The sequence below is a fragment of the Jaculus jaculus genome, chromosome 12 (genome assembly GCF_020740685.1).
Source record: "Jaculus jaculus isolate mJacJac1 chromosome 12, mJacJac1.mat.Y.cur, whole genome shotgun sequence".
NCBI classification, from domain to species: domain Eukaryota; kingdom Metazoa; phylum Chordata; class Mammalia; order Rodentia; family Dipodidae; genus Jaculus; species Jaculus jaculus.
The window spans coordinates 56,106,116-56,131,652 of record NC_059113.1 but is presented as its reverse complement, the minus strand read 5'-3'; the positions used below and the strand labels follow the sequence as shown (position 1 = coordinate 56,131,652).

The 25,537-nt window shown below is 43.9% G+C and overlaps 1 protein-coding gene and 1 pseudogene across 8 annotated transcripts in view; both read left to right on the top strand.

Annotated features, from left to right (window-relative positions):
- Positions 1-23,447, top strand: part of Tnrc6a (trinucleotide repeat containing adaptor 6A) — a 255,169-nt gene extending 231,722 nt beyond the window's left edge. For 7 of the 8 annotated variants that reach the window (XM_004670190.2, XM_045130536.1, XM_045130534.1 and 4 more), the window contains 8 exons: positions 1,177-1,308; positions 12,249-12,407; positions 14,627-14,767; positions 16,659-16,766; positions 18,563-18,784; positions 19,633-19,703; positions 20,171-20,310; positions 20,683-23,447. In XM_004670190.2, the coding sequence (XP_004670247.2) occupies positions 1,177-1,308; positions 12,249-12,407; positions 14,627-14,767; positions 16,659-16,766; positions 18,563-18,784; positions 19,633-19,703; positions 20,171-20,310; positions 20,683-21,058 (1,349 nt within the window). In that variant the 3' untranslated portion in view covers positions 21,059-23,447. The remainder of the gene's footprint in view (positions 1-1,176; positions 1,309-12,248; positions 12,408-14,626; positions 14,768-16,658; positions 16,767-18,562; positions 18,785-19,632; positions 19,704-20,170; positions 20,311-20,682) is intronic. The other variant, XM_045130540.1, reaches the window with a different exon arrangement.
- Positions 8,333-8,957, top strand: LOC105944900 (annotated as a pseudogene).
- Positions 23,448-25,537: the final 2,090 nt, after the last annotated feature.

Here is a 25,537-nt window from a genome sequence, read left to right as displayed (position 1 = left end):
AGAGAGAGAGAATGGGCATGCCAGGGCCTCCAGCCACTGAAAATGAACTCTAGATGCATGCGCCACCTTGGCTTATGTGGGTCCTGGGGAATCAAACTGAAGTCCTTTGGCTTTGCAGGCAAACGCCTTAGCCACTAAGCCATCACATTTTAGATGTTTCTGATGCTAATTGTCCCCAGATCATGCTTTAAGGAACAGTTTTCTGACAGCATCTAAAACAAACTTTTGACTTATGTCTACAAAATGAGAACCTGCCTCAGAAAAAACAAAATCCAAAAGTAAAATTTGTACATAGTCTAAAAAGAGAATATCATAGTAGGCTATGCTCTGTTGGCAAGGCTCAAGTGAATCATGCTTTCAGACATAAGTCTTCTAGACATGTCAGTGTTAGGACTAGGGTATTTTTTATGTGGGTAGGTGAGTGTGTGTGATTCTGGTTTGCCCATGTGTATGTGCATGTTTTGATGTAGGCACATATGCAGGTGTGCATGCTTGTGGGGGCCAGAGGACGTTGAGTGTCTTGATCACTCTATTCTTTCAGATAGGGTCTCTCATTGAACCTCAAGCTCACCAATTCAATTAGACAGTTACCTGGTAAACTCCAGGAGTTGATTCCCTATCTTGGCCTTCCAAACTCTGGAATTATAGGCATGTGCCTCTATATCTGACAGTTTTACATAGATGCTGGGGACCCAAACTCAGATCCTCATGCTTGCAAGCAAACACATTAGCTACTGAACCATTTTCTAGTGCCCTTTTTTACTTCTAAGTGACAACATGTTTTGGCCAGTCAGCTGCCCCAAAATTATTTATTCAGCTTGCAAGCAAAAGATCACAACTGAGAGTGATCATATGTCATACAGAGCACTTGGAAAATGGCTTATTACAAACTTTATAATATGGCCCCCTTAATTTTTTTTCTCATTTGTTAGAGTTTTAAGTAGAAATTGTTTTGCACATGTAACTCACTTAAGGATTGTGCTCTGGAGTATTAGGATAGCTGCCAGGCACTTGCAGGTGTTGCCCTGTAATGACCAAGCCAAGGCCCTATTCCAGAGCTGCTTGTGTGTAATGCTAGTTGGGAGCCCCAGAGTATCTTTCTGCCTGCTTTGCCTGTATGATTTGACTGCCATATTTGCAGGTTGAAGCAGGAATGATTTCATTTTCTCTTTTAAGGCTTGAACTCAAACTTGAATGTAAATATGGATATGAACAGTATTAAAGAGCCACAGTCAAGACTAAGGAAGTGGACTACAGTGGACAGCATTTCTGTGAACACATCTTTGGATCAAAACTCCAGCAAACATGGTATCAACTACATTCTTTTTCTTCTTTTTCTTTTTTTTTTTTTTTAGTAGTGTATGTGTACAGCGTGGGGTGTGGCATGGTGTGCCTCATAAATTCACTTTCAGTGGCTAGAACAGAACATTGGGTGTTCCATGCCATTGCTCTTTTGTTCCATTTTGTTTTAAGCCAGAGTCTGTTTCTAATTCTCCAGTAATGATTCTTGAGTCTTTGCTCCCCTGCAGGACTGGTCCTGTGGTCACACCCAGTTGTTAATATGGGATCTGGAGATTTGAACTCAGGCACATTTAACCACTGAGATTTCTCTCTGGGCCTTAGTTGCATTCTTTTTGTTGTTTTATGTGTGTGTGTGTGTGTTTGAGGTAGGGTCTCACTGTAGCCCAGGTTGGTCTGGAACTCATAGCAATCATCCTATCTCTGCTTCTAGAATACTAGGATTAGAGGTTTTGCACCATCACAGTGGGTTCAGTGCGTTCTTATACTTTTCCCTTAATACAAAACATGGATGATAAAGGCCTAAATTTGCTATTGTACAGACTTATTACATTTGTGTTTTTATGTGCGTGTTTCAAAGCCAGATGAATCTTAGACCTTACCCTTATTTCAAAAGCATGCTTTGTGTAAATCAAAACAAACCTTTTATCCATAAAACTTGTACACCATAGCCAGACATGGATGCAGACATCTGTATTCCAAGCCCTTGGTAGGTGGAGACAGGAGGATCAGGAGATTAAATTCAAGGCCAGCCTGGATGACATAACTTTTATTGTGCTATTTTACAAAGGAGAAATCAAGATGCCTTTTAAAAAAAAAAAATTCTCCTTGAAATCCAGGCACTTTTAATCCTAGCACTCAGGAGGCAGCGGTTAAGAGGATCACTATACGTTCAAGGCCACCGTGGGACTACAGAGTGCTAGGTCAACCTGAGATAGAGTGAGACCCTACCTCAAAAAAAAAAAAAAAAAAAAAAAAAACGTGGTGGGATCTTTTACAACATTTTTTCCTAAATGACTTCATTGTCCTGATATGCTTTTTTTTTTTTTTTAACCTTTACTGAATTTAACTTGATATACTAAGACATTAAAAACTAATACAAGTGGGCTGGAGAGATGGCTTAGCGGTTAAGCGCTTGCCTGTGAAGCCTAAGGACCCCGGTTCGAGGCTCGGTTCCCCAGGTCCCACGTTAGCCAGATGCACAAGGGGGTGCACGCGTCTGAAGTTCGTTTGCAGAGGCTGGAAGCCCTGGCGTGCCCAATCTCTCTCTCTCCCTCTATCTGTCTTTCTCTCTGTGTCTGTTGCTCTCAAATAAATAAATTAAATTAAATAAAAAAACTAATACAAGTGCTAGGGAGAGAGCTTGGTGGTTAAAGGCACTTGTTTGCAAGCCTGCTGACCTGTATTGGATCCTCCCCAGTGTCAATGTAAAGCTAGACACAAAGTGTTGCACTTGTCTGCAATCCCAACATGCCTATGACAGTGGGAGGAAGAGTCAGGAGACTCTGGAAGGTCACAAGCAGCAGTGGTTAAGGTTGGAAAGAGAAATACCCAATATTGTTCCTTGATATTCACACATGTGCCATGACACAGGCACATATATGCACATGTGTACCCACATGTGCACACACATAAGTAATAAAAGAAGAAAAGAAAAAACTGATACCACAGTGATATTTTTATCAATTATTTTTTATAATTGCACTTTAAAAATATTTTTATTTATTTTTTGACAAGATTTTATTTGTGGCTGTAGAGATGGCTTAGCGGTTAAGGTGCTTGCCAGCAAAGCTAAAGGACCCAGGTTTGATTCCCCAGACCCCATGTAAAGCCAAATGCACAAGGGGCGCAACACATTTAAAAAAATATTTAGGAATTCCAGGTCAGCCTGGACAAGAGTGAGACCCTACCTTGTAAACCCCCCCCCAAAAAAAATATATATATATATATATATACACACACACACACACACACACACACATACATACACACACACATATACACACACACACACATATTTAGGAAGTCATGCATGGTGGCACACACCTTTAATCCCAGCACTTAGGAGGCAGAGGTAGGAGGATCACCATAGTTCGAGGTCACCCTGAGACTACATAGTTAATTCCAGGTCAGCCTGAGCTAAAGTGAGACATTACCTCAAACAACAACATATATGAACAGAGAGAGAGAGAGAGAGAATGAGAATGTGTGTGCCAGGGCCTCTTGCCACTGCAAACGAACTCCAGATGTATGTGCCATTTTGCATCTGGCTTTACGTGGGTACTGGGGAGTTGAACCCCTGCTGGCAGGCTTTGTAAGTGAGCACCTTTGACCAGCTCCTCAACCCTTTCTCTTTTGGTTTAAAAAGATGTTGGGCTGGAGGGATGGCTTAGCGGTTAAGGCATTTGCTTGCAAAGCCAAAGGACCCAGGTTCAATTCCTCAGGACCCATGTTAGCCAGATGCACAAGGGGGCACAAGCGTCTGGAGTTCATTTACAGTGGCTGGAAGCCCTGGCATACCCATTCTCTTTCTCTCTCCCCCCACTCCTTTCTTTGTCAAATAAGTAAATAAATATAAAATATTTAAAAAATGTTTTAAAAAAAGATGTTGTTATAGGGAAAGCTGGTAGAGAGATATAGCATAGAGCACAAGAGAAGGAAAGAATACAGAATTCTTGTTCCAAGTTCCTGGCAGGAAATGGAAGGCACTATAATGGTGCCTCAAAAAAAAAAAAAATTTTTTTTTTTTTTTTTGGTTAGAGGATGAATAAAATGGACATGGCAGGGCCTCTGGCTGCTGCATACAAACTCCAGATATATGCACCCCGTTGTGTATCTGGCTTTGCATGGGTACTGAGGAATTGAACCCTGGTTGTCAGGCTTTGCAAGCAAGTGCCTTTAACCACTAACACATCTCCAGCCTTAGTGTTTTTTGTTGTGTGTGTGTGTGTGTGTGTGTGTGTGTGTGTGTGTGTGTGTATGTAAATAGTTATTTGAAAGAGAGGTAGGGTGGGAAGGAGGTGCAGAGAGAAAGATAGTGAATGTGGGCACTCCAGAGCTTCTTGCCACTGCAAATGAACCTCAGAAGCATGAGCCACTTTGTGCATCTGTCTACATGAGTACTGGGAAATAGAGTCTAGGCCATCTGGCTTTGCAAGCAAGAACCTTTAACCATTGAGCAATCTCTCCAACCCTCCAGCCCTATTTTGTTTGTTTTCCAAGGTAGTATCTCACCCTAACTCAGGCTGACCTGGAATTCACTCTATATTCCCAGGCTGGCCTCACACTCACAGTGATCCTCCTACCTGTGCTTCTCCAAGTGCTAGGGATTAAAGGCTTGTGTCACTAGCCTGCCTTCAGCACCCCCCCCCCACCTTTTTGGTTTTCTTTTTTTTTTTTTTTTTTAAAGATAGTATCTTGCTGTGTAGCCTAGGCTATTCTTGAGCTTACACTCTTCCTGCTTCTGCTGCCCTAATGGTAGGATTATTGCTGTGTACTACCATGACTAGTTTAGCCCATTTTCTTTTTTTTTTAATTATTGTTTTTTTGGTTTTTCAAGGTAGGGTCTCACTCTAGCTCAGGTGACCTGGAATTCACTATGTAGTCTCAGGGTGGCCTCAAACTCTCGGCAATCCCCCTACCTCTGCTGGGATTAAAGGTATGCATCACCACGCCCAGCTTTTATTTTCTTGCTACATGTAAGTCATATAGATTTACTGTTAGCTTTTCAGCAGTGAATTGAATTCTGTTTAGAAATACCATTTTCCTGTTAGTATTTTATTTGTTTATTCACAAATGGTAATGGAATATCTTCTGTCTTCCTAGGATTGTAGTGGGCATCTATATGCACAGTTGTGAGTATATATATTTTTTGGTTTGTATTTTTTTCCAAGGTAGGGTCTTATTCTGGAAGTCACTCCATAGTCCCAGGCTGGCCTCAAACTCATAGTGATCCTCCTACCTCTGCCCCAAGTGCTGGGATTAAATGCATGTGCCACCAAGCCCAGTGAATGTGTATATTTTATATGAATCTAAAAATATCCTGGAGAAGCTCCTTGTTAGCAAAAGTAAACATGTAAGCACTCTTAGGACAATGGGTACCATGGAAGTAACACTTACAATACAATAAGACAGTGCTGGTAGTATAAGAGCCCTGGGTAGGAATAACTGGACGTGGTAGGTCTGAAAAGGCAGACAGCTCTTGAAAAATGCTTAAGCTTACCAAACCAAATGGAATAAAGAAAAAATACCATGTGCAAAAACACACACATAAAACACGGAAATTTTGATGTGCACTATAGAGAAAAGAAGCAGGTAAGAGTAGAATAATTAAGGCTAGGCAGGATGGTACACTCCCTTAGTCCCAGCACTTGGGAGGCAGAGATAGGAGGATCTCTGTGAGTTTGAGGCCAGCCTGGGTTGAGCAAAACTCTACCTCAAAAAATCAAAGTAGGGCTGGAAAGATGGCTTAGCGGTTAAGCGCTTGCCTGTGAAGCCTAAGAAACCCGGTTCGAGGCTCGGTTCCCCAGGTCCCACGTTAGCCAGATGCACAAGGGGGCGCACGCGTCTGGAGTTCGTTTGCAGAGGCTGGAAGCCCTGGCGCGCCCATTCTCTCTCTCTCCCTCTATCTGTCTTTCCCTCTATGTCTGTCGCTCTCAAATAAATAAAAAATGAACAAAAAAATTAATAAAGAAATCAAAGTAAATAATAACAATAAAGAAATTAGAGATGTAGCACTTGAGAGAAAGAGCTAGACTAGACTAAGGTTCTGTTTTTATCATCAGGGAAAGACAGTGAGTTCCAGTTCAGTCTGGGCTAGAGTGAAACCCTACCTCTAAAACAAAAAGTGCTTGCTTGAGCTTTGGTGCCCCTGGCCTTTTAAAAGGCCATTTCTCTTGCCCATGGGACCCTGGACTTAGCCATGTTCTCCAGCTGTGCAAAGATTGGGCAAATTGTTCATGTCCAGAAACCCCTGGCAAACATAACAGGTTCTTCCCTTAAGTCACGTCATTCATTACCTTCCATGTATAAGGAGGTAACAGAAGCCTGACCTGGTGTCACCCTTACTTAGATGCTGTGTAAGAAGGAGGCATATGACAGGAGCCAGGAGAGACGTTTTGGGATCTAGCTCACATACTCTCAAATCTAATTATAAGATTATCAAAAGAACATTTAAAAAAATTATACTCATGGGCACAGGGAGAGAGGGAGAGAATGGGCCTGCCAAGGTCTCCCACCACTGCAAATGAATACTAGACACATGCACTACTTTGTGTCTGGCTTTACATGGGTTCTGGGTTTGGGGGAAATGAACCTGGGCCTCTAGGCTTTCCAACTGAGTCATCTCTCCAGCTCAAAATGACATTTTTGTAACTTTCTTTTCTGTTGAACTTGGAACTTTGGCAAAATTTGGCTTAAAGATGACTTTGCTAGATTTTACATATCAGACATTAAAGATAAAATTGTCATGTAAGGCTGGAAAGATGGTTTAGCCATTAAGAGGCTTGCCTGTGAAGCCTGAGGACGCAGGTTTGATTCCCTAGTACCTACATAAGCCAAATGCACGAGGTGGCACATGTGTCTGGAGTTTGTTTGCAATGGCTAGGACCTGGTACACCGATTCTATCTTCCTCTGTTTCTTGTTTTCATTTTTCTCTCTTTCACATACACACTCTCTCCCTCTTTTAAAGAAATAAGTAAATTAAAAAAAATTTTTTTTTAAAGATGGCCATGTCATAAACCTCAGGGAACTCAGTTGGTAAAGTGCTTGCCTTGCAAAACATGAGGACCTGAGTCCAGTCTCTAGAACCCACATAAAACTACTGGTCATGGAAGCATCCTTATGACTGTAGTGCTGGAAAGGTAGGAATAGATCTCTGGGGCTTGTCACCAGCCAGTCTAATTGGTGAAGTCTAGGTCAGTGAGAAACCCTGTCTTAAAAAGAGGTGGAGGACATTTTTGAGGAATAACACCAGAGGTTGTCCTCTGGCCACTACATACACAAACATACTCATTAAAAATAGGTCTGGAGGGGCTGGAGAGATGGCTTAGCGGTTAAGCGCTTGCCTGTGAAGCCTAAGGACCCCGGTTCGAGGCTCGGTTCCCCAGGTCCCACGTTAGCCAGATGCACAAGGGGGCACACGCGTCTGGAGCTCGTTTGCAGAGGCTGGAGGCCCTGGCGCGCCCATTCTCTCTCTCTCCCTCTATCTGTCTTTCTCTCTGTGTCTGTCGCTCTCAAATAAATAAATAAAATTAAAAAAAAAAAATAGGTCTGGAGAGATAGCTTAGCAGTTAAGGTGTTTTCCTGTAAAGCCAAAGGATCTTGGTTTGACTGCAGGACCCACGTAAGCCAGATGCACAAAGAGGCATGTGTGTCTGGAGTGCGTTTATAGTGGCTGGAGGCCCTGGCACGCCCATTCTCTCTTTCTCTGTGTGCCTCCCCTCAAATAAATAAATAAATAAATATATTTTTTAAAAAGTTTGAGGCCAGGCATTGTGGTGCACGCCTTTAATCCCAGCACTCAGGAGGCAGAGGTAGGAGGATTGCAGAGAGTTCAAGTCCATTCTGAGACTATGTAGTGAATTCCAAGTCAGCCTGCGCTAGTGTAAGACCCTACCTTGGTTTGAATGCTGTAGGGAAAGCTTAGCAGTTAAGGTCCTTGCCTGTGAGACCTAAGAACTCATGTTCTATTCTCTAGATTCCACATAAGCCAGGTGACACAAATGTGCAAGATTACACATGTGCACAAGGTGGCACACATGTCTGGAATTTGATCGCAGAGGCTGGAGCCCCTGGTGCACCAATTCTCTCTTGCTTGCTCGTGCGTGCACTCTTGCTTTTACTCTCACACAACAACAACAACAAAAAAAGCCAGTCTTTTTTTATTAGTTTCAAGAACAATCTGTTGGTTGGGGACATTATCCGGAAGGAACAGGTTGTGGATGGGGTGCCCCCGGAGCGTAGCTGGGAGCTTCTCATGGATAAATACGTGTGTTTGGACTGGAGTTCCAGGTGGCCAGCCACTTATGCAAGTCTCAAAATGTTGGAAGAACTCAAAGATGGCGAAGTCATACGGAAGCATCTCCTAATTGATGGGGATGGTGCTGGAGACGATCGGAGGATTAATCTCCCTGTGAAGAGCTTCATTAAATGGTGCAACTCTGGATCCCAGGAAGAGGGATACAGCCAGTACCAATGTATGCTGAGCACATTGTATCAGTGTGAGTTTTCAGTGGGTAAAACTGTGCTTATATATGATATGAACCTGAGAGAAATGGAAAATTATGAAAAAATTTACAAGGAAATAGAATGTAGCATTGCTGGAGCGCATGAAAAAATTGCTGAGTGCAAGAAGCAAATCCTTCAAGCAAAATGAATACAAATAAATCGCCAAGAATATGATGCTTTGGCAAAAGTGATCCAGCATCATCCAGACAGACATGAGACACTCAAGGAGCTAGAGGCTCTTGGGAAAGAATTAGAGCATCTTTCTCATATTAAAGTGCTGAAGATAAGCTGGAATTGAGAAGAAAACAGTTTCATGTTCTTAGCACCATCCATGAACTTCAGCAGACACTGGAAACCAACGATGACAAGCTAGCTGTCCAAGGGGGTAGAAGCCCAGGCCACCAGCATGGACACAGACCTGAAGCCATAGCCAGGCCCACGGCCTGCTCCTCCAGAGCCTGAGATGGCCAACTGCATGCTCGGGGGGTTTAGAAGTTGTTGTACTCTAGAGGTTTTTAAGTTTGTCATTGAAATTCTTTGCTTTTAAAAATAATGCATGTCTCAATCATATTTTATCTGCCTTTTTTCACTTTTGGTTTTTTGAAATAGGCTTTCACTCCACCCTAGGCTGACCCAGAAACCACTTTGTAGCTCAGGTTAAACTGGAATTCACAGTGATTCTCCTACCTCAGCCTCCCGAGGGCTGGGATGATAGTTGTAAGCTGCACTTTTTTTTTCAAGGCAGGTTTTACTCCAGCCCAGGCTGACCTCATACTCATGGCGATCCTCTTGCCTCTGCCTCCTGAGGGCTGGGATTAAAGACGTGTGCCACCATACCAGGCTCTGAACTTCAGTTTTTATTATTACACATTAGAAAAGAACATCCAAAAGGGTTTAATATAAAATGTGTCTAGCTGGGGGGGAAAAAAAAAGAAAAATTTGTTATATAATTCAGTCACATTTGTTTGTTTATTTATTTCTGAGCAGAGAGAGAGGAGAGAATGGGCATACTAGGGTCTCCAGCAACTGCAAATAAACTCCAGATGCATGTGCCCCTTTGTGCATCTAGCTTATATGCATACTGAGCAATTGAACCTGGGTCCCTAGGCGTCCCAGGGAATCGCCTTAACCACTAAGCCATCTCTTCAGCTCTCAGTTCAATCACTTTTAAAGTTATTCAGTTTCCATCACCATAATTTATGAGCCTCTTTAAAAAACATTTATTTATGAGAGAGGAAGAAAGGGCACACCAGCTACTCCTGCCACTGTCAACTCCAAGTGCATGGCGTCAGCTTGTGTATCTGGTTCTGTGTGAGTACTGGGGAATCGAACCCAGTCTTGTCATGTTTGTAGTAAGTACCTGTAACCACTGAACCATCTCTCTAGCTCCTGCTCTTTTGTTTTTGAGTTGGTATCTTTTGCTCAGATTGGCCTGGAACTCATTGCACAGTCTGGGCTGGCTTTGAACTTACGGCAGTCCTCCTACCTTAGCCTCCTAAATGCTGGGGATTAAAGGTAGGTGTTCCTACTTTTGAACATTGTTTTAATCTGCTTTGCTTGCCTGTTGATATGACTATACTAGATATTTATTACAAATGGAACATATCACCTGTGTCCTTTGTGACTAGCTTCATGTTAGCACACTCCTTTAAAGGTCCATATCTTTTTCACAGTTGTATTGGGAAAAGGTACAACTCATTAGTTGATGGACACTTGAGTCTGAGCTCTTCTTGATTGGTCCTGACTCCCATGTCTGATCCATCTGAACAGTGCCCATTCTACTTTCAAAACAAGTTGTTTACGCCTAGAATCTGTCCTGTCAGCAGCTCTCGGCCTGCCTCCCTGACCTCTAATCCACACTACCGCAAAACAAACCAGATTGTATTCCTTCTCTTCTTAAAACCTTTTCAAATAAAAAGAGCTCCTCACTGTAGCTGCAAAGCCCTGCATGGGGGTTTTCATATTCAGATTTCTCCAGAGAACATGAGCTTGGGTGGAGCTGGCAGGCCAGGTACTGGTGCTGACTTGAAGGTGCACATCCTAAGACATTATAAAAAGCCTGGCATGGAGGCCCATACCAGTAGCGTACCAGTGCTTGGGAGATTGATATGAGGATTATCATGGGTTCAAGCCTAGCTTGGAATGCAGTATGAGACCCTTTCTCAAAAAAACAAACAATTACATGATCTTTTCCTTGCTCTTCAAAATCAGACTTCACCCCTTAATGTTACTTATTATCTTTCAGATAAAATGTTCTTCCAAATTCTACAAACAGGGACAAGTCATCTTTATCTCAGGTCTTTGTACAGGCTGTAATCACAGCCTAGAATCACCACTACAACCACAACCACCACCTACATACCCAATCCTTTATATGCTAGCTCTGCCTCTTCTACACGCAGTCTGTCCATTTGTTAGAACATAATGTTACTAAGGTTGAGAACCCCAACATCTTACTGTGTCTAGCATTCAGCACAGTTTCTGGCTCTGTTATAGTGAGAGATTGATATGTATTGCCATTTGTAGTAAAACATTAGTACAAGCTTTTTAAAAAATTTTTTTAAATTTATTTACAAGCAGAGACAGAATGGAGGGTGAGGGGTATGGACATACCAAGGCCTCTAGCCGCTGTAAATAACTCCAGATGCATGCACCAGTTTTGCATCTGGCTTTACATGGGTACTGAGGAATCAAACCTGGACCATCAGGCTTTTGCTTTTTCAAGCAAGAGCCTTTAACTGCTGAGCCATCTCTCCAGCCTCAACAAACATTGTTTAAAGATGAGTGTGACAGATCAATCACAGGGAAATGAATCATTTCTACTACGGATGGTGGCACACACCTTTAATCCCAGCATTGAGGAGGCAGAGAGGTACAAGGACCACTGTGAGTTCAAGGTCACCCTGAGACTACATAGTGAATTGCAGGCCAGCCTGGGCTAGAGTGAGAACCCACCTTGGCGGCAGGGGGAAGCAGATTTCCACATAATATTAGGTTGTGCCACCATGTAATTTCACACTTATTTCAGTAACATTTTCAGTGTTGTGTACTTACAAAGGGTTGACATATGGAGTAGTAATATAAAGTATAGAGATTTCATTCCATATAATCTGTGGGCATAGCAATTATCTGTATTCTTGGATAAACCTCTTTGCTGCTCTCAGTGTATGTGACCATGCATGATTTTCTCACCATTCTGTCCTCCCTTTATTCCTTATTTGCCTCCAGAGATATAAATCTTCCCAACAAACGGCTACTGTGCTTGTCCTCACATTAGGCCACAATACAAGTGTTATGGCTACTTGGAAGTAATTCTTTACCCATATTCTGCTTCTTTACTGATGGTTACAATCTTCATGCTCCTCTTACGATGAAATCCCCACAGTTCTTGAGACTCTTCCTGAAGTCTTAGAGCATAGAGTACCCCTTTCTTCTTTCCTCTTCACACACTGTAGACAGTCTGGAACCCATGTCTATCATGGAAAGCTCATGTAAAGTGTGAGAGGCTGTAACAAGTGAGTATGTGCTGGTCATGATGGCTTATGTCTTTAATCCCAGCACTTGGGAGGCAGAGGTAGGATCACCATGAGTTCGAGGCCACTCTGAGACTCCATAATGAATTCCAGGTCACCTGGGCTAGAGCAAGACCCTACCTCGAAAAACAAAAAAAGCAGTGAACATGGCAGTGTGCTTGCTCACCTTCTGCTGTACATTCCCATAGGTGCTATTTCAAGTGGTTTCAGGCTGGAAGAGTCTCCATTTGCTCCCTATGACTTTATGAACAGCAGTACTTCACCAGCCAGCCCTCCCGGTTCAGCAGGAGATGGCTGGCCACGTGCCAAATCGCCTAATGGCTCTAGCAGTGTTAACTGGCCACCAGGTAAGATTCTTATAGCCTCTGTGATATCTGGACTCAACAGTTATTTAGCCTGGTTCTGTGTGATTGGATTGACTGACCCATGTTGATACAGAGGAGGGCAGAAGTGACGAGAGTTAAGCATGACGATGGGTAACTGATGAAGTGTCTGCATGTTGTAGTGCATTGAGGATGGAATAACCCACTGACCAACATGAAGAATCTGAGTCACATGGTGACATTTTTAAAAATTTTTTTATTTTAAGAAATATTTTATTTATTTATTTGAGAAAGACAGAGAGAAAGAGAGAGCATCAGATAGAACGGGCATACCAGGGCCTCCAGCCACTGCAAATGAACTCTAGATGCATGTGCCACCTTGTGCACCTGGCTTTATGTGGGTCCTGGGGGATTGAACCCAGGTCCTTAGACTTTGCCAGCAAGCACCTTAACTGCTGAGCCATCTCTAGCCCTCGAATATTTTTTAAATTAATTAATAATAATATTATTATTAATGTACACAGTGTATATACAGTCATGTTGGTAGCATCGTTACCCTCCTCCCTGTTCTCCCCCCTCCACAGGGGCCCTCTTTGTTGGGGAATGTGGGTCGTGCATTGTGGAGTTAGCCATCAGTTATCAAATAGTTTTTTTTTTTTTCTGTTTTATCGAGGTAGGGTCTCACTCTAGCCCAGGCTGACCTGAAATTCACTATGTAATCTTAGGGTGGCCTTGAACTCCTGGGAATCATCCTACCTCTGCCTTCCAAGTGCTGGACATACTTTATATGTAAACATTACATGTTGGTACCATCCTTTCCCTCCTCACTGCCTCTTTCCTGAAGAGGCCTTCCTCACTGGGGATGGATTGGGGATGCATTGTGAGGGCAGCAGTCAGTTATGGGGAGAGGCAATGTCTCTGTGCAAAATGTCCCAACTTGTGGCTCTAACAAGCTTTCTGCCCCCTCTTCCACAAAATTCCCTGAGCCAGGAGCATTTTAAGTCTACTTCAGTGATGGGCACTTAGGAGCATCTAGATGTCCAGTTTGGTAGGTGTTGAGTGCCCTCAGTGTTTTTCTCCATCACGCTTGCGCTGATATCAGCTTAACTGAGAGCAGCATTCTTGTTCCTTTCCCCAGTTCCTCTGTGGCTTCAGCTGGGGCTGGGGTGGAGCGTACTGGGTCGTTTATCTCCTCAGGTCTAGTTCCCAGCTCGAGATGCTGTCCAGGTATGTCAGCAATTTGGGCTGATACAGGTTAGGAACTGCAGATGAGTGAGATCACGTGACAGTTGTCCTTCTGTGATTGTGTGAGTTCACTTAGAATGATCTGTTCCAAGTTCAACCATATTTCTACAAATTTCAATGTGTCGTTTTTTCTTACTGTGGAGTAAAATATATTTTATTTATTTATTTATGAGAGAGAGAATAGGTTCACCACCCCCACTACAAATGAACTCCAGATGCATGCACCACTTTGTGCATCTAGCTTTATGTACTAGGGTACTAGGGAATCAGACCTGGGTCTTTTGGCTTTGCAGGCAAGTGCCTTAACCACTTGGTCATCTCTTCAGCCGCACATGGTGACATTTTTAATTACTTTGAGGATAATCAGAAATGTCCTCCCTGAGTTGCTATGACAATTTAAAATATGTAAGCTGTTTAAGAAGAATAGTTTAGGGCTGGAGAGATGGCTTAGCGGTTTAAGTGCTTGCCTGTGAAGCCTAAGGACCCCGGTTCGAGGCTCGATTCCCCAGGTCCCACGTTAGCCAGATGCACAAGGGGGCGCACGCGTCTGGAGTTCGTTTGCAGAGGCTGGAAGCCCTGGCGCGCCCATTCTCTCTCTCTCCCTCTACCTGTCTTTCTCTCTGTGTCTGTCACTCTCAGATAAATAAATTTAAAAAAAAAATGAACAAAAAAAATTTAAAAAAAAAGAAGAATAGCTTAAGAGCCAGGTGTGGTGGTGTGTACCTTCATTCCCAGCACTCAGGAGGCAGAGGTAGGAAGATTGCTATGAGTTCAAGGCCACCCTGAAGAGTACATAGTGAATTCCAAGTCAGCCTGAGCTAGAGTGAAACCCTGCCTTGAAAAACCAAGAAAAACAAAAAAGAAGATTAGTTTACATTGTTGTAATTGTTTTACCAACCTGGCCTTTTAGGGTGCTATTGCATAGATTTGGGGATGCAAGATTTGGATGTTTCCTTTGGATTTTAACACTTTGAATTAATTTTAAATTTCTATTCCAGAATTTCGTCCTGGTGAACCATGGAAAGGTTATCCAAACATTGACCCTGAAACTGACCCTTACGTCACTCCTGGCAGTGTCATAAACAATCTTTCAATTAATACTGTGCGGGAAGTTGACCACCTCAGGGACAGGAACAGTGGTATGTACTGAACAGTGCTCTCTAATTGGGGGTTAAGACATCCAAGGGGGTGGTGACATGGAAATAGAATTACCTGTTTTTCCATAAGCAACTGTAGCCACTTTTAAAATGATGACACTTGTCTCTTGATGTAATAAGTGAACCTGCATACCAAGGGCAGCAAACCTTGCTCTCCCCTTCCTGCATGTTGAGTTCTACTATGAGTATATACATGCTGTCCTTCCCCTCAAGTAGAGTAGCTCAGAGAATGAAGAAAAGACCATTTTAAGGATTGCCACAGCCAGGACATACTTTCTAGTAGGTTATCAAAATTATCCTGTTACTCTCCCATGATCACTTAAAAATTATTTATTTATTTATTTATGTATTTATTTAAGAGAGAGAGAGTGAGAAAGATAGAATGGGCACACTAGGGTCTCTAGCCACTGCAGACAGACACCAGATACATGTGCCACCATGTGCATCTGGCTTATGTGGGTTCTGGGTAATCAAACCTGGGTCCTTAGACTTCACAGGCAAGCACCTTAACTGTTAAGCCATCTCTCCAGCCCCATATGAGAATTTTTACTTTTCAGGAATATCTGCATATTCTGTCAATGATTTTGTACTAAAAGAAGGTCAATGAATTGGATTCTTGAAGTTGTAAAAATATGAAAAAAATCTATGAAACCAACTCTTCCTTCTATCCCTTAGATAGTGTAAAATGTTTACTTTTACATTTTCTTTATAAACTAAGTACATAGTTTTCTGAGGTGACAAATAGTTGCTACTTGTGGTGCTAAGAACAGTGTCCTCATCATTCTGAAGTGGCAGCTTTCCTAGGCAGCTGTGCTGGGTATGAAAGCTGTTCCCACAGAAGGTAGCAGGGACAAAGCTGAGGGCAACACTTCCCAGCAAGGAAGCTACAGAGGGAATTGATGGCTCACAGAAACAAGGGTTCTAGGCTGGGGAGATGGCTCAGTGGTTAAAGGTGCCTGTTTGCAAATCATGCCGGTCCAGGTTCAGTTCCTCAGTACCCATGTAAAGCTAGATGCACAAAGTGGTAAGTTCATTTGCAGTGGCAAGAGATCCTGGTGTGTCCATAGTGTGTCTCTCTCTGTCTTTTTCTCTTTCTGTCTCATAAATAAAAATATTTTACAGAGCCGGGTGTGGTGGCACACACTTTTAATACTAGCACTTGGGAGGCAGAGGCAGGAGGATCACTGTGAGTTCGAGGCCAGTCTGATGGGACTACATAATAAATTCCAGGTTAGCCTGGGCTAGAGTAAAACCCTACCTTGAAAAACTATTACAGAAAGAAAAGAAGGGGTCTTTGTTGGCCAAAGGCTTTGAAAACCAAGAGAGAAAGATTTATAGTGAAGGAAAGCCACCACTGAAGGTGCTGAGTAGAGTGATTTGAGAGCAGGGAGTGACAGCGTGACAGACAAGTCTGCAGTGGAACTAGAGGAAGGGTGCATTGGAAGTGGGAAAACAGACCAGGTTATAGCCTGAAATATGGGCATGCTAGAGAAGGCTAGAGGCCTGGCTATATGGTAGAGGTAGTAACTTGGTACACTGGTGCCCTGGCTTGTCAGTAAGAATTCCCTGCAGTTCAGAGACGGGGATTAGGAGAAGCAAGAAGAGCCTTTCTTCAGAGTGTAGTGTTGGCCAGGAGAGCCTGGGTCTTCTGGCCATTGTGCTTCTTCGTTGGAGCCATGCCATTCTGTTAGAAGGCAACATGGAAGAAGAAGAAAAATGCCTGGAGGCCGAAGCAAGAAGAAAGCTGCATTCTTGGGCCCTGTCATGACTCTGAGCAGCATCGCTGCCTCCTTTCTTGTAGCATATGTGACACTTCACCATCTCAGACACCATGTCCCTTGATCTGGTGCTAACTGAACTCTTCCCCATGCAGGGTCATCCTCATCCTTGAACACCACGCTGCCTTCAACTAGTGCCTGGTCATCCATTCGTGCCTCCAACTACAACGTTCCCCTCAGCAGTACAGCACAAAGCACTTCAGGTGGGCTCCTTAGGGAGGGTGGGCACAGTTATAGCCTGGCCTGTTGCTGTTAATGCCTCCTCTTTCCAGTGAGTTAGAGAACTGCTTATGGTCTTGGTGAAATGTTTGGAACATTTCTTTTTCATTGCTATACCAGCTGTCATCTAAAACAATGCCCTTCACCACACAGCTCTCTGTTATTAGAGTCACTCCAGCTCTCTTGTGTGCATGTGTTATCTTATACAGTGTAACCTTGTGCATCTGACTTTTGAGGGTTCTGGGGAGTTGAACCTAGGTTCTTAGACTTCACAGGCAAGTGTCTTAACTGCTAAGCCATCTCTCCAGCCCATTTTTGTATGTTTTCATTTCCAGTCTTTCACAGACTGATACTCATGTAACATTCATGAGGAATGGATTTTTTAAAAATATATATATATTTTATTGCCGGGCATGGTGGCACACACCTTTAATCCCAGCACCCGGGAGGCAGAGGTAGGAGTATCGCTGTGAGTTCAAGGCCACCCTGTGACTAATAGTGAATTTCAGGTCAGCCTGAGCTATAGCAAGACCCTACCTTGAAAAACAAAAAAAAAACATATATATATTCATTTATTTGAGAGAGAGAATGGGTGCACCAGGGCCTCTAGCCACTGCAAATGAACTCCAGATGCATGCACCCCCCTGTGCATCTGGCTTATGTGGGACCTGGGGAATTGAACCGGGGTCCTTTGGCTTTGCAGGCAAATGCTTTAACCACTAAGCAATTTTTCCAGCCCAAAGTGTAATTTTTTTGTTTTTGTTTTTGTTTTTCAAGGTAGGGTTTCATTAGCTCAGGCTGACCTGGAATGTAATCTCAGGGTGGCCTTGAACTCATGGCAATCCTCCTACCTCTGCCTTCCAAAAGGAGGCATGGATTTTTGACACACTGCTGAGATGAGTGTGTACTGGAGAGCTAAGGCAGCCTGAGTGAGGCAACATAGATTTGCAAGTGCTCACTGGGTTCCTGTACTCATTCTGCCGCAGCTCAAGATGAACTGCTGGGGCCAGGCTTCCCTGTACTGACTGTGCACTTTGTAACTGTGGTCCATACAGACTGACAATAATGGAAGATAGTTTCTAGTCCCTTTCTGTCCCTCTCATTTTTAGCATTGAATTTTGCATAGTTGGCTGTGTGCCCATTATTGTGCACCCTGCCACCACCCACTGCTCTGAGGCAGCAATGTTGCAGGAATTGAGTGTTCTTTCTTGCTCTGTGTTGAAGCTCGTAATAGCTTGGGTTTGCATTCTAGCTGTGCACAGGCAAATCACTTACCTCTCTGATCCTCAGGATATGTGTCAGGTCAGAGACAGCATTAAGTCAGTACCTGGCAGCACACTCAGCACAGAGGCAGGTAAATACCTGCTGGGATGCCTTCTTGAATTGGGGCAACTTCTGTACTTTTTCCCGTGAGTAAGTGATGGAGTTTTACAATGTTCTAAATGGCTCATATGTCTGTCTTGAGTGGCTCAGATGGATTAAAGTAAGGAGTTCATAGTTTGCCTCTTAGAGCAGTTAAAGTGTGTGTTTTCTTGTGATTCGGTTGGAGTGCATTTTTGTACCCTGGCCCAACAGTCCCACAGGTCTTGAAGCATCCTGACAGAAAAGGCAAGGTCACAAGTCCTGGGGGAGGGGTACTCCTTTCCCCTCTTGTTACCCTTCTTTGAAGGCCTTTGAAAGACTTTGTTTGAATCACTTTTTAAGGGGTGGTGGATATTGTCAGTATGTAAATTTTCTCTTAAACATCTCACCTTCAATTTTTTTTTTCTTCTTTGAGTAGCCAGAAATAGTGATTCCAAATTGACATGGTCTCCTGGTTCAGTTACAAACACCTCTCTGGCTCACGAGCTGTGGAAGGTCCCTTTGCCACCTAAAAACATCACTGCTCCGTCCCGCCCACCTCCGGGACTGACTGGTCAGAAGCCACCCTTATCTACGTGGGATAATTCTCCCCTTCGTGTAGGTGGAGGATGGGGAAATTCTGATGCCAGATATACCCCAGGTAGGACACAGTAGTATCTTGGTGATTGTGGTTCCTTGCTGAGTACTAACCAGCAGTGTAGTTGAGTAGACCTAAACATTCAGCTGCTTCTTACCCTGTGGCAGGGTTCCTAGTGCACTGGCACCTTGTACAATTTCCTTGTCTGGGGAGTCTTGCCTTATTTTCCTTAAGAGTTTACTCACACCTGCATGGTGGCACATGCCTGTAATCCCACTTGGGGGTGTGGAGACAGGAAGATTAGCTATCAGGAATTCAAGGTCATCCTCAGCTACACAGCCAGTTTGGGTTACATATACCCTTCAAAAAATGAAATAATAAAACATTCCTTTAAGTAGCTAGATATGTATGGAGGGTCTTAAATCAAGTTTAAACATTCCTTTGCTGGGCTCTTGAGAGTGATTGCTGTGGGGCCGAGCAGGAAGGCCAGATAAGAACTTCTGTGGCAACACAGACAAAGCAAAGGTTGTCATGTGGTAAGAGAGCTCCTTCGTCCCTATAAAGCTTCACATCTGAAGGCAACATGAGACTTACTTGAGGCCTTCCTCTGATGGTGCCATTTGGAGGTAGTTTTAGCTTCACAAATGAAAAGGTACCAGAGAAAGATGAAGTATTATGGCTCTCTTGGCCTCCTATGTGTTGAGCTTGGAGCGGCTCTGAGTCTGCTCTCCTCAGATAGAGGCCCCTGCACCTTTTGTCAGTACCAGGTCTAATCTGGAGCGAGCCAGTGGCCTAGGCCTGTGTGCTAGAGTAGGTCAAAGAGAAGGAAGCCACAAATCCTGATGACCTGAGTTACCTTTGTGTTTATCCTAAACAGTACCTGACTTTTTTTTTTTTTTTTTTTTTAATAGGTTCCAGTTGGGGTGAGAGCAGCTCAGGGAGAATAACGAATTGGCTTGTTCTGAAGAACCTCACACCTCAGGTGAGGAGACTGTGACCTGATGTGCCGGGTTGGGCAGGGAGCACAAGGACTGCTGTCAGTGGTCATCAAGGCTGGTTAGAGAGAGGGCTGCATTCACATACTGCCTGATCTGATGTTTCTTACGTTCCTTTGGGCTGGGTTGTGCGGGTGTGTGTATTCCTTGAATGGGTGCAAGTGGTCCTTCTGCTGCACTGTTAAGAAACCCTGGCCTGCCCTTTGTTTTAGAACTTTCTTAGCTCCTAGGCCGCCCTCTCCTTTTCTAGGTGCTTTCCTGTCCTCAATGCTGGGAAGAAAAGACATGATGCTACAGCAGGCTGATGGCAAATTACATCACTCTTGGTCCTGTAGAAAAGGGGAGGGGTCACCAAACCCTACATGAGAAAGAAGGATGATCAGGGGTGACTCCTGGGACAGTTCCCTAGTGGCTGTCCTATGGAACCCCTAACTGTGGTCCCTGCTCTGTCTAGATTGACGGCTCAACTCTGCGCACCCTGTGCATGCAGCATGGCCCACTGATAACATTCCATCTGAACCTCCCTCATGGAAATGCTCTGGTCCGCTACAGTTCAAAAGAAGAGGTAGTGAAGGCACAAAAATCTCTGCACATGTAAGTTTCCCAGGGCTTCTGATGGAAGAGGGTCTGGGGAACAGGGAGGAAGACCAGCTCTGGGCCCAGCATGGCTTTGGCTGAAGGCAGGCCTGTTCAACCTAGTCCTGGGGCCTATAGTCGCAGCTGTTGGAGGGGCCAAGGTGGGATGGTCATTTGAGCCTGGGAGTTGGAGGCTAGCCTGGGGGTCTGAGTAACGTGGCACCACTGCAGATCAGACATACAAACAACCTCCACAGCCCCTGGAGAACCTGGATTGCAGGGCAGGCCCAGCCCTGTCCTGAGCTCCCTGGTTCCCCTTCTCCCAGAGTTCAAGTTCTACTCTGCCTGGGTTTGCAAAGCCATGCCACTCACAGGCCTTCTTACCTCTAGGTGTGTCCTGGGGAACACTACTATTCTCGCTGAGTTTGCCAGTGAAGAGGAGATCAGTCGTTTCTTTGCACAAAGTCAGTCTCTGACCCCTTCTCCTGGCTGGCAGTCTCTTGGGTCCAGCCAGAGCCGGCTGGGCTCCCTCGACTGTTCCCACTCATTCTCCAGCCGGACCGATCTCAATCACTGGAATGGTGCTGGGCTGTCGGGAACTAACTGTGGAGACCTTCACGGCACTTCCCTCTGGGGTACCCCACATTATTCCACAAGCCTGTGGGGTCCTCCAAGCAGTAGTGACCCCCGGGGAATTAGCAGCCCATCCCCCATTAACGCTTTTCTTTCTGTTGACCACCTGGGTGGGGGTGGAGAGTCCATGTAACAGTGTAGGTGTAGACTCACAAACTGACCTCAAGATGCAAAGAAAGGAGCACTCAGTGGGGCTCGCCGCCTGCAGCCAGGGGCCACCTGTGGGAACAGCTATTTTCTGCACATTTTCCACTTTGTTTTCCCCAAAACATATCAGTTTGAATACTTGAATCATGCAGGCCAATATTATAATGTGAAAGGTATCTATTTACACTCCCAAATAGCGCCATACATGCTAACCGTGTAGAATGAGCTCACTCGTGTAATCATCATGTTTAGCCTTTGGAGTCCTTCCTTCCTTCCTTCTTTCATTTCCATCTCTCACCCCCACCTTATTTTTTATTTTTTATTCTTTTGCGAGACCATTATGGGCTGATGATGTATGAGCTTTCACCTTTGCACTGAAGGCCGCTCTCTCCGTCTGAAGGGCAGTACGGGGGCAGCTGTTCCAGTGTGATGTTTACTCAAGGATGTGCTCTCTACTATGCCTTGACGTTGCCTACCTTACTGTGGTGTCGTGGAGTGTGAAGATCGAGTTACGATGCTGACGTAGGATTATTAATGAAAGTATTGCACCAGTTTTTTCATGTTGTAAAACTAAAGAATTTTCGCTCTGCAGTTTGAAAAACTGTGGCCACAGCTGTGACTTGCAGCCCACCTGCCACCCAGGCCGGGCCCTGCACTTTGAATAGGCTTTCCATTTTGTTTTGAAGGTTCCCGTGGAGAACCTTCTTGTTTACAGATTTTTTTTGTTTGTTTTTTGAGAAAAAAATGTTTACTCTTCCATCATTTAAAAAAAAATTAAAAGACAAAAAAAAAGGAGGATGATTTAAAAGATGCTTTCTATCTCTGGGAAAAAAGGAGCAGCATTTGGCCATGTTCTTTTGTTTTTCTATTCTTGTCCTAAATCAAAGAGCATGGTTCTCAGGAAAACCAGTTCCCCAGTAAAAAATCTCCTTGTAGTTTCTTATAGGAAAAATAAAAAAAAAAAGAATCCCCCCCCCCAACTTTTAGCACTGATACTACATATTGCTCTGTTAAAGAATTTTCTCTGCCAAAAAAAAGAAAGAAAAAAGAAAAAAAATGCTTAAAGCTGGAGTTTGACATTCTGCTTTCAGATGCTGTCTTTTTATTAGTAGTGGTGATGGTTGCTAATCACTAGGTAATAATTTTTGTAACCCCATCAAGTGGCTCTCTGTTTCTGCTCTCTTGTGACTGTGTTAATGTTTAACTGTTGTACCTTAAAGCCGAAATCAGTAACTATGCATACTGTAACCAAGATATTGGGCTTACAGAGTTGTTTGCTGTATAAAGAAAATTTTAAATGTTGTTGCAAACGAGTTACACCATTTTAAAATTTCTTCCCCCCCCTCCTTTTTTTTTTTTTTTTTTTTTTTTTTTTGGCCCACAAATGGTATTATAATGCTTGCTTAGTCAAAGAAGAGAGACTAAACAAGGGTAAAAATTTTAACAGTACAGAATTTGCCATCATTTCATTGCCTTGATTCTAACTGTTTGTGTCCTAAGATGCAAAAGAAGTCAGTGGCTTTAACTGTTTACAATAGAATGTGATTGTAAGTGTACAGTCTGTTGTGTTTGAATTATGACATTTCTTCAGATATAATAAACCATGACTTTTTGGCTGCTCAACATAAATTGTCTCTTTTTTGTGAATTTATTTGTAGGCTCTTTTTATAATGAAAGTTACAAAGTTGCTATATATGAGGGTTCTCATAGAGCAACAGACTAAAAGTTTAAGCAAATCCTTGAACATTTTATCTGAACTTATCCACAATTTCACCCTGAAATAATGTGAGGACAATGGGAAACTGTAGCTTGCTCCTTCCTACCCTCCGAGCATCTTTGGGGTCTTGTTGCTCAAACGCTCTTCTGTGACTCCATCTTCCCCACCATTTGTGCCCGTCTCAAGCCTCAGCAGGAGACCATTTGGAACATGAAGCTTAATGACTTGACAGCCTACTAGTGTTAACCTCTCATACCTCTGTCACACAGTGGGAAATGCCACAGCCTGGACTGGCCTTTCTTCCCCGGCCCTCGCCTCCTCACTGCAGGAGCTCAGGGCAGAACCTGTGTCTGTATTTCAGTGTATGACTTCAAATCATGCTCCAACTTGCCAGGTGTAAGCTAATGTTGTTGGACACCTTAAGCAAATGTTGTTCAATGCATTCAATGTATATTGACTTCCATACTGGTTTTTCCAAAACCAAAGGTAGCTTTGAAAAACCATGTCTGGAAATGTTTGGAACGTTAAGCTGAGTGACCTTTTGGGGCTTTGAGTAGTATATAACTGACTTCATAATTGCGTTAATTGTATTGTTAAAAGTGTTTGGGAGTTTTTTGCGCTTGTTATGTGGAAATAAAGTGTTTGATTTTAAAAATAAGTAGTTTTGATTTTTGCCTTGTCCTTAAATTAATAATGGTTCTATTCCTTAAGTGAACCTCTACCAGCTCCCAGCCCCTCAGCTTGGGCCATCACCTCCCACAGGCCTGTGTCTGACATCTCTCCTGCATCTTGGCCTAAACCAATCAATAGTGGTTCAGGCATTATGGAGTGCTGTCCCAGCTCTGGCCCCTGAACTGCTCTGCCACCTCCCTGTCCCCAGCAGGCCTGATCTAACTTCCCGCATATTCAGACAAGGCCATTTCCCTTGGGCTTTCTTATCCCAAGCAAGAGCAGGCTCATCCTTCCCACCACTGCTTGCTGCAGAATGGTGATAAGGGTGTTAAGGGCTGTTTGCACACTGAGTGCTTTGTACCCAAGTTCTTGACTGTGAAAGCCCACCCGACCCACCTAGAAACAGTGGTAGTGCTGTCTTTCCCAAATCACCCTCCCACCATCTACCTGGAGTTAGGTAAAGGAGGGCAAACATGGGCCCTTTGGGCTGAAGGCTGGATAACCTAGCATTTACTTTTTTCCTGGGAGGCGGGGCATTCTAGTCCAGGCTGACCTAGAACTCATGGAGATCCCTACCTCAGTCTCCTGAGTGCTCAACAGTATGCTGATGTTGCACTCTTCATTTTTCATCTAAAAATACTGCTTTAGGAGCCGGGAATGGTAGCGCCTGCCTTTAATGCCAGCACTCAGGAGGCAGAGGTAGGAGGGTCGCTGTGAGATTGAGGCCACCATGAGATGACATAGTGAGTTCCAGGTCAGCCTGAGCTAGAGTGAGACCCTACCCCAAAATAAACAAAAAAAAAGCAATTATATTACATTACCTTTATTACAAAGGCTCCCAAGAGGGCTGGAGCGATGGCTTAGCGGTTAAGTGCTTGCTTGTGAAGCCTAAGAACCCTGGTTCGAGGCTCGATTCCCCAGGACCCACGTTAGCCAGATGCACAAGAGGGCGCACGCGTCTGGAGTTCATTTACAGTGGCTGGAGGCCCTGGCACACCCATTATCTCTTCTGTCTGCCTCTCTATCACTTTCAAATAAAAATAAACAACCACAACAACAACAAAAAGGCCCCCAGACCTCTTCATAGCAGTAGGGTGCAGCCAGTCACCACAAGCCTAGTTTAAGAAACAGGCCTGAAGAGTTCCATCCTCAGCCACTGACAGAAAGGGCTGGTGAAGGCACCCAGCTGGGCCTGAGCTTGCAGCTGTGCCCAAGTCCATAGAGATAAGATGCCTGACCTGGCTGACCCATGGGTAGGGAAGCCACCTGGAGGAGCACTCACCTGGAGAGTAGGTTAGAATGAAGCTCTTGATAGTGAAGAGAGCTGGCCCCAAAGTCCTAAACAACACCAGGACTAAGTCTTCAGACCTACATTCAGTTCATGGACCTCATCAGGCCATTTCCCTAAATCAACTGGATTTTAATCTGGTGATTTTAAAAAGCTATCTTTGCAAAGCAAAGTTGATGTCTATCTTACACAGAAATTGATGCACACCATAAAGAGCTATAAAAGAAATACAAAGTACACATATTTTGGTTCTCAATAGACACTTGTCTGAAAAAAGGGAGATTAGAAAATGATCAAGAGGGCTAAAGGCTCCCTGTGACAACCCAGACTCAATGTTAGAGATGGTCAGACCACTGCAAAGGGGGGCAACTTCATTCATTTACAATTCTGTGTTGATCACATCCTCACATTGGAGAGCCATGTCAGGTTAGCCCACCCTAGCCACTTCCTTCCTGCTCTGCACGTGCCCAAGATAGCTCTGTAAATGGGATTACCATACATTTCTAATGAATGTGTTGGTTAATCCCAGTACTTAGGAAACTAAGGCCAAAGGCTTGCCACAAATTTGAGCCCAGTCTGGGTTACGTAGCATGATTTTGTTTCAATAAAGCTAAGTTGATAGTGCTTGGCTAGCATGCATGAGAGTGTGATCCCTACAATCACATAAACCAGGCGGTGGTGCCTGCAATCCCAGGATATCAGAGGTGGAGGCTGGAGGATCAGTCCATAGCAAGCATGAGGACAACCTAGAATAAATGAGGCCCTATCTCAGGGCACGGTGCTTTTTA